Here is a 9,463-nt window from a genome sequence, read left to right on the forward strand (position 1 = left end):
GGCACTATTTCTTTTCTTATGGCAGAATAGTATTCCATTGTGTATATATACCGTATCTTCTTTATCCGATCATCTGTCGACGGACACTTTGGCTGTATACATGTCTTGGCCACTGTAAATAAAGCTGCAATGAACATTGGAGCACACACATCTTTACGGACAACTGTTTTCAGATTTTTTTGTGTACCACTACTACTGATTTAACACCTTGTTCTCTAGAAATAGTAAACCACATGAAACTCCTGAGTTCACTAAGCATTTGTATCATTCTCTGCTTTTGCCCATGCTGTTCCTTCCCTCTAGTGTACTTTCCCCCAACTTGGCTTTTCAAGTCTTAGATTCAGCACTGCCTCTGAGATGCTGCCCCTGACTCTGCAGCCACGTTAGGACATGCCTTTTCCTAAGTCTCCATATTAGTGTGTGCAAAATTACATCATGAAGTTTATGACACTGCACTGTAATTACCTTTTTTTATTATATATAATCTTGTATAATTTCTTTAAGGGTAAGGATAATGTCTTATTATTTCTCTTTCTAAAGGTCAGACAAGTTTCTGATAAGTAAGAAGAGGCAAAATCCATTTCTTGGATTATCTTTCCTGAGAGAGGAGAATAAGGTGCCATCTATTTGACAAAGGCAGAAAAATCCTATTTAAAATAATGTCATCTCTTCTCTACTAACTAACACTGAACAAATCCAACAAGAGGCTGATCCTATCCTCCTATGTTAAAGATACACTTGGTGCAATATACAGAGGATGCATTATAGAACTGTACCCTTAAAACCTATATAATTTTATTAACCCAATGTCACCCTAATAAATGTAATTTAAAAAGATGCATTTGGAAGAGCTATCATAATTTTTCAATGTATAGTGAAATGCAAATGATTAAAAGCAGGTTTCTACTCGCATGTAGTCAAGGAAAGAGAACCAGGACACAGGAGAGAGGCATTAAAGAAAAGAAGACAGAAGTATGTCATATTTTTATACCCTAATTTGACTTACATCTTCATATAGGAATAGTTTGTAGGAATATCAATGTTCCCTGATGATTCAATAAGAGCTGTTTGTTAAGAGCGAGCCATCAATAGTTGGGGGCAAGAGTGGTTACATCAAAGTGAGAGTTAGAGCTGGAAGACAGTCATACGTATAGAGATGGAAAAGACATATTACACATTTTAAGTTTTTAAATTCAGGATCACAAACTACTGGGGTAATACACATGAATGGAGTGGTCTGGTGCAAGGCAAAACAGAGATGAGATCTCTGGTACTAGCCCAATCTAAAAACTCAGCTACAGCTTGGAATTCTGGCTCAATGTTGGGAAGTTTGTGTTTATTTTGTCTTTTAAGAAAATCCATCAAGCTTTATTTTTTTGTGAAATCCCCCACTATCTAATTTTATTAATTAGTTTGATTTCTTTATAAACCTTTAAGGGAAAGACAAACATGTTTGGAATGCCGACACTTGCAGATTGCAATCTGTTGACTTGCAAACTCTGCTTAAAGAATGATGACAGTGCAATATATAGATGACATAGTATAGAAACATACATTTGAAACACATAATTTTACTAACCAATGTCACCCCAATAAACTTATTTTTTCTAAAATCTAGAATATGTAAAGCGAAAACAAAAATTGGGTATGATCCTGATTTGGTAAAGTTTTCAAAATAAATTCAAATAAAAAAGAAAAGTTAAAAAAAAAGAATGATGTAAAAACTAGGATAGAGGGGTTAATTAACTTGCTCAAAACCATAAGCATAGTAAGTGATGCACAGCTGAATTCAGATCAGGCAATCTGGCTTCAATGGGGATAGTCACAATCCTTACGCCAGGAGTTCTCAGTTGTGTGTGTGTGCGTGTGTGCACATGCATACAAACACACACACACACACACACACGCACATACCACAGACCCCTTTGGAAGTTTAGTTATCAGTGTGTGTTATAAGGACACAGTTTGGGTTTAACTGATTCCCTAGGAATGGGCTCTACCACCAGAAATGCCCAGGTAGAGATTAGGTCTTTATCCTAGAGCTTCAGGAATATCATAGCCAGATGAAATGTCTGACTTGAAGCTATTTTTATGGTTCCAATTTTAATAATTTCCTGTACAAGAGTTTTACCATGTCTCCAAATAAATAATTCTTATATTTTCATAAATTTGAATGTTTTTCTGCCTACAGTTGAAACTTCTATTAACGTGTTTATATAAAATGAATAGATTTCAGCCATTTGCAACAACATGGGTGGATCGTGAGATTATCATGCTAAGTGGAATAAGACAGAAAAAGTTGAGAACCACGTGATTTCACTAATATGTGGGATATAAAACTGTAAGCAACAAACAAGACAAACGAACAAGCAAAAACTCATAGACACAGAAAATAGTTTAGTGGTTACCAGAGCGTAAGGCAGGGAGGTAAAAGAGGGTGAAATATATGGTGATGGAAGGAGAACTGATTCTGGGTGGTGAACACACAACACAATATATAGAAGATGTATTATAGAATTGTACACTTGAAACCTATATAATTTTATTAACCAGTGTCACCCCAATAAATTTAATATAAATAAACAAATAAAAAGTGAATACATAATTGTCACCATTCATTTCCCAGTTAATATTTTTAATAAATCCAATTATATAAGAATTTAAAGCATTTCACTACTATATTTTAAATGGGTAAGAGAGACAAAACACGAAAATAATATTTGGTCACTTTTTAATTATGTAACTTTAAAACATTATTGTGATAAAACAAGACACTGACCTATTGAACATTGTGTATTTATTATTTTCACTCTTTCATACAATCTTGGAATAGATTTTAACTTAAAATGAGTAAGAAACCTCCAAAATGTAATACTTCTTTTGAAAAATACAGGCATACAAATGACAGCATTAACTACAGAAATGCACAAAAGATTAATAAGGGACACAAATACAACATTTCAAAATTAGTTAATATTAGGTAAATTGACAGATCCTATTACAATCTTAAGATCATGTCCTTTAAGTTCAAGCAAGCACACCATTTTCCATTTCAGTAACCCGATGCTTTTATACATATTTAACACAACAGCAACAATAACAATAATATTATTACTATTCATTAACTTTTAATGAGTGCCAAGTACTGTAAGTTGTGTTACATGTTTTTTGGCTTAATTTTCACAACATCCCTAGTGGTTAAATACTATGTGCACATTTTATAGGTTACGATACTGCAACTTAGAAACACTAAAAATACTTGCTCAAGGTTGCACGAGAAAGTGGTGGGACTGTAATTCAATCTACAACAGACTGATTCTATCTAATTGCTAAATATATGTCCCTCAAAGACAGAAAAACAGATCTTGTGCTTTAATGGATCTCCCACACCCAGCCAGCACTTTAAATAGAGTAGGTGCTCAACAAATTATTGAACTAAAGATTGAAATTTTAGAAACTTAGTTTATATTTAAAAACAAAAATTATAATATTTGTTGAAGAAAGGGAGCAAGGCAAAAGTACAGTTCCATCTTAACATTTTTTTTTTGTCTGACTAACTTTGAAGCAAGGAGGAAGAGTTTATGATTTGATTAAAAATGAACGAATAATCCTAAAATTTATATATGACAAAAGACCCCAAATAGCCAAAGCAATCTTGAGAAAGAACAAAATTGGAAGTATCACTTTCCTTGAGCTCAAGCTATACTACAAGGCTGTAATAATCAAAACAGGCACATAAACCAACAAAACAGAATAGAGAACCCATAAATAAATCTTCACTTATAATGTCAACGAATTTATGACAAAGGAGGTGAAAATATACACTGGAGTAATGACAGTCTCTTCTACAAGTGGTGTTGGGAAAACTGGACAGATACAGGCAAAAAAATGAACCTGAACCACTCGCTAATAACATATACAAGAATAAACTCAAAATGGGTTAAAAACTTAAATGCAAGACCTGAAACCATAAAACTCCTAGAAGAAAAGAAAGGAAGTAAAAATTATTTGACATTAGTCTGAGTAATATGTATTTTTTAATATGTCCCCTTGAGCAAGGGAAACAAAAGCAAAAATAGACAAATGGGACTATATCAAACTAAAAAGCTTCTTCAACAAAACAAAAATACAACCCATTGAAGAGAAGAATATATTCGAAAATGATATATCCAATAGAGAATTAATATACAAAATATATACTGTGTTTCCCCAAAAATAAGATCTAACCAGAAAATAAGCCCTAGCATGATTTTTCATGATGACATCCCCTTAACATAAACTCTAATGTGTCTTTTGGAGCAAAAATTAACATAAGACCCAGTCTTATTTTCAGGGACACACAGTAAGAAACTCATATAACTTAATAACAAAAATAATAAACAATCCAATCGAAAAATGGGCAGAGAATATGAAAACACATTTCTCCAAAGAAGACATACAGAAGGCCAACAGATATTCAAAAAGATGCACAACATCACCAATCATCAGGGAAATGCAAATCAAAATCATAACAAGATACCACCTCACAACAATCAGAATGGCTATTATCAAAAAGTCAACAAATAACGTGTTGGTGAGGATGAGGAGAAAAGGGAACACTTGTGCACTGTTAGTGGGACTGCAAATTGGTGCAACCCTTGAAGAAAACAGTATGGAGAGTCCTCAAAAAACTAAAAATAGATATACAATACAGCCCAGCAATTCCACTTCTGGGTATTTATCCAAAGAAAATGAAAACCCTAATTGCAAAAGATATATGCATCCCTATGTTCATTGCAGCATTCTTTACAATATGGAAGAAACCTAGGTGTCCATCGATAGATGAATGCATAAAAATGTGATATATGGGCGGTCGGTTGGCTCAGTTGGTTAGAGTGCAGTGCTCTCATAACACCCAAATCGCCGGTTCGATTCCCACATGGGCCAGGGAGCTGCACCCTCCAAAAGTAGATTGAAAACAACAACTTGACTTGGAGCTGAGTGAGCTGTGCCCTCCATGACTAGATTGAAGACAATGACTTGACTTGGAACTAATGGGTCCTGGAAAAACACATTGTCCCCCAATAAAAAAAAAATTTTTAATGTGATATGTATGTGTATATGAATATTTGCAGCAATGAAAAAATGAAAATGAAATCTGGCCATTTGGATAACATGCATGAATCTAAAGGGTATTATGTTAAGTGAAAATATCCGGCAGTGAAAGACAAATCCTATATGGTTCACTTACATGTGGAATCTAAAAACAAACAAAAAACAGACTCAGAAATAGAGACCAAGGGATGGTTACCAGAAGAGAAGGAGTAGGGAATGGGTCAAAAGGGGAAGGGGAATATAATCAATAATATTGTGATAAGTTTATATGATGACCGATGATTACTAGAATTAGTGAGGTGATTATATTGCAAGGTATAAAAATGTCAAATCACTATATAGTACACCTGAAACTAATATAACCAATATAAGATTGTACTACCAACTATACTTAAATAAAAAACATACATTTGACTCTGGGTGATGAACACACAATGGGATTTATAGATGATGTAATACAGAATTGTACACCTGAAATCTATGTAATTTTACTAACAATTGTCACCCCAATAAATTTAATAAATAAATAAAAAAAATAAAAAAAAACATTTTCAAAAGAACTAAAAATGAACTAATATTTCAAATTAAAAATATGGTTTTATAACTAGCTGCAACACTACATTTCTTCATAAACTTCTGCACATTATTTAACTTCAGATATTATATATTTGATTCTGAGGTTGTTTGTACTGAAGCATGTTGAGACTATAAAGCCCAAGATAAATATTAGAATGTATTAATGCCATTTCTGTCTTTGCAAGGCAGGGGCTTGTGTTTTTCCTCAAAGTACTCACAAACTGAATCCATGATGACAGATTGTTTCCTGAACTCTTTTCATGTACTTCAGTTAATTCAGCCTAGCAGTATTGCTATTCATAGAAATCAAAGTATGAGGCAATCCAATGTAGTGTTCCACTTCCCATGTTTCAAAGGAAAACTAGAAAGTGTTCTGTTTGTTTTTCTGCCACGTCTTAACAAATCACAGTCTTAAAGACATCCTAAACTAGAATATCAAAGTTTGTGTGCTAGTGGTTTGACTTGAATGAAATTATTCTTCAAAGGCATACTACTTAAAAATCACATGCATTTTGGATGAAAGTCTACATGGGTAGGAAGGAAAAAGGAAATGACATTTTTAGAATCCATTCTGTGCACTTTACATAAAATAGTCACAACAATTAATCTACTGATTTCCAAAGACTATTGTTATTATTATTATTATTATTTAGTTTTAGGTGTACAAAACAGCATAATGATTAGATATTTACACCCCTCACAAAGTGATATCCCCAACAGGTCAACTACCAATCTGATACCAAACATAATTATTACAATACCATCGACTATATTCCCAATGTGTATTTTACATCCTATAGCTAAATATATATGTATATATAATATATTACATTATATATAGTATAGATTACATATATACTATATATAATATAGTATACATAATATATATTATATATACATATATTTTTTAAATTATAGTTGACATTCAATATTCTTTTATATTACTTTCAGGTGTTAAGTGTAGTGGTTAGGCATTTATATAATTTATGAAGTGGTCCCCCCAATAGGCCTAGTACCCATCTGACACCATACATAGTTTTTACAACATTATCCAAAGACTGCCATGTAATAAAAAAATATATTTAACATAATCAGTAATAAACCAAATTAGGGAGAATTATGATATATATTTCTTAAATTATTTTCATTTTTTCTTCCCACAGGTTATACTATTTTGAAAATGAGACCCAAAAACTCATACTAAGACTAATAATATTTCAGAATATTTTATTTGGAAATGAAAAACTTGTCATAAATTTAATAGTTAATAATTTTCCAAATATTTAGTTTTAGTATTAAAAGAATGTATCATATCTATAATATTCAGCCATGTTTTGAAAGTCAATCAGATTTGAGTAGTTTACTTTCTATGGTTTAAACTTTAAAATTTTTCATTTGATTAATTATTTGCTATATCAATTATCAAGTGTGATAACAATCTGCACACCTATTAGGAAACTATTATTGTTAAATTTCAGATCTTCTAAACTGTTCTTCTTCATTAAAAGTTGACTCAGAACTCATTGGACCACTGAATCAAGATTGTTGAAAATATTTGTAAGAATTTCTTCACAGTATCAACTTATCCATAAAAATATTCTACTGCTATGAACAAAAACCTGTTATGCCCAACACTCTTAATTAAAGTTCTAAAAATATATACCATCAGAGTACCACAAAACTGTGCAGCTGAGTGGGAATGTTTTGGATTAGAAGACAAGTGAACAATATTTTATCTCAGGCTTCTGTAAGTAGTCTTAATCTAAGATATGTTTATAGGATTCCGGAGTCTATGAAACTCTGAGTTTATGTTCGCAATTTTGATGATATGTGCATTTTTCTGTGAAAATAACCTATAGATTTCAAAAGATTTTCAAATGGATTCATAATCTCAAAAGGATTGCAAACACTGCACTAACTTTCAGGCAACATTCTTCATAGCTCTCAACCCTGGGTTTTTTTTTTTCCCATGAATTTAGACTAAATGACTTGAAAGGCAGATTCTAAGTTTAATTTTCTATTGCTCTAAGAGCAGATATTCCTATCTGATACTAAAGCTCAGATAGGAAATCTTTATTCATTGCACTGAATATCTTGGAGTAGTTTTCCCAAGATTTGAATATTGGTTACTTAGTTTCTTCATCACAGCTATCTTCATTTCTTGGTTTCTCAAAGTATAGATAATTGGATTCAGAAAGGGGGTGAAGATGGTATAGAAAACAGAGAGAACTTTGTCCACCAGGAAGTTTGTGAAAGGCCACACATAGATGAATATGCAGGGCCCAAAGAACATTAACACGACAATAAAATGTGCAGTGCAGGTAGAAAAAGCCTTAGATGATCCTGAGGAGGAGTGGTCCTTGATAGCAACAAGAACAATGATGTAGGAGGTGAGCAAAAGCAGAAAACTTATAAGAGCAATCACTCCACTGGTTGAGATCATGAAGATTCCAAGAACATATATATCTATACAAGCCAGCTGGATGACCACAGGAAGGTCACAGAAGAAACTATCTACAACATTGGGACCACAGAAGGGTAAATAGAGAGTAAAAGCTAACTGGCTTATTGTATGCAGGAAGCCCACTGTCCAAGAAGTTACCACAAGCCCAACACACACTCTTTGGCTCATAATTGTTGAATAATGGAGAGGTTTGCATATGGCAATGTACCTGTCAAAAGACATGGAGATCAGCAGTACAATCTCCGTTCCAGTGAAGAGGTGCAAAAAGAAGATCTGAGAAATGCAGCCCTCAAAGGAGATGGTCTTGCGCTGAGTAAAGAAGTCCATGATCATTTTTGGAGTGGCGAAGGAGGACAGACACATGTCAATGAGAGACAGATTGCTGAGCAGGAAGTACATGGGGGAGTGAAGGTGTGGGGTGGACAGGACAGTGAGCAAAATCAGGCAGTTGCCAAACATGGTCATTAAATAGAAAATGGAAAACATCACAAAGAAGAAAATCTGGAGCTCAGGAGAATCAGTAAGTCCAAACAACACAAATTCAGACACTCTGGAATGGTTGAAGCCCTCCATGGATCTGCAGACTTCGCTCTAATGACAAAATGGAACAAAATGACAGGGTTAGAAAGTGTGAGAATGCTATAATTACATATGAAGGTGTTATGATATCAGTTAATAATATACTAGAACATTGATTACCACAAATCCAACTAATAACTATCTCAGTAAAGTTTTTTCTTTTTGGAGCCACTTAGCAATTGCTATCAAATAACACTTCAGTTTGGACGTCTTGATTTTGACCAGCATCAGTACATATGAAGTTATATTCATTTTACACCCAACAGTAATATTCCTGTTCTGAATACTAACTAAGGAGTTACATAATCCTTATTTACAGAGGATGGTTATGCTAAGGTAGTGTACTCTACTTAATAAGTCAGATAAATAAAAATTTAAATAAGGATTGAAATATCAAAGGTTCCTATTAAAACCAAAAAAATACAATTATGTTGAAATCACCATTGTTAAGGACTGGCTTTAACTAGCACTTTAACATAATGATATCAAAACATCTATTTAGTATCCTATAAGGGTAATAAATGACTTTTCATTTAAGTAACTTCCCATTTTCTTAGTTACAGAAAAATCCAGTTCCATTCTCATTTGACTTGGACATTTTCCAATTGTTTTTTCAGTATTGATAAGTACTATTTTTTATTATTGATATATAAATTATGAATTAATTTCTAATTCCATGAAACTACTGATGACCAAAAGGTATACCTGGAACCTGTGAGTTATTCTTAACTTTGTTACTTTTTAATCTCA

The 9,463-nt window shown here is 32.9% G+C and overlaps 1 protein-coding gene across 1 annotated transcript; it reads right to left on the reverse strand.

Annotated features, from left to right (window-relative positions):
• Window positions 1-327: 327 nt before the first annotated feature.
• Window positions 328-8,707, reverse strand: LOC109439455 (olfactory receptor 4K2). Its single transcript, XM_019719769.2, has 2 exons — window positions 7,823-8,707; window positions 328-420 (listed from the first exon to the last, which is right to left on the reverse strand). The coding sequence occupies exons 1-2, from the start codon at window positions 8,705-8,707 to the stop codon at window positions 328-330; spliced, it is 978 nt and encodes a 325-aa protein (XP_019575328.2).
• Window positions 8,708-9,463: the final 756 nt, after the last annotated feature.

The sequence above is a fragment of the Rhinolophus sinicus genome, linkage group LG03, assembly GCF_036562045.2.
Source record: "Rhinolophus sinicus isolate RSC01 linkage group LG03, ASM3656204v1, whole genome shotgun sequence".
NCBI classification, from domain to species: Eukaryota; Metazoa; Chordata; class Mammalia; order Chiroptera; family Rhinolophidae; genus Rhinolophus; species Rhinolophus sinicus.

Excerpts from the sequence above, each read along its gene's own strand:
- LOC109439455 (XM_019719769.2), bottom strand. The coding sequence starts at position 8,707 with ATGGAGGGCTTCAACCATTCCAGAGTGTCTGAATTTGTGTTGTTTGGA. Across the intron at positions 421-7,822 it reads TGAGAAACCAAGAAATGAAG|ACACTAATATGGAGACTTAG; the intron begins ATAGCTGTGATG and ends GTAATTTTGCAC.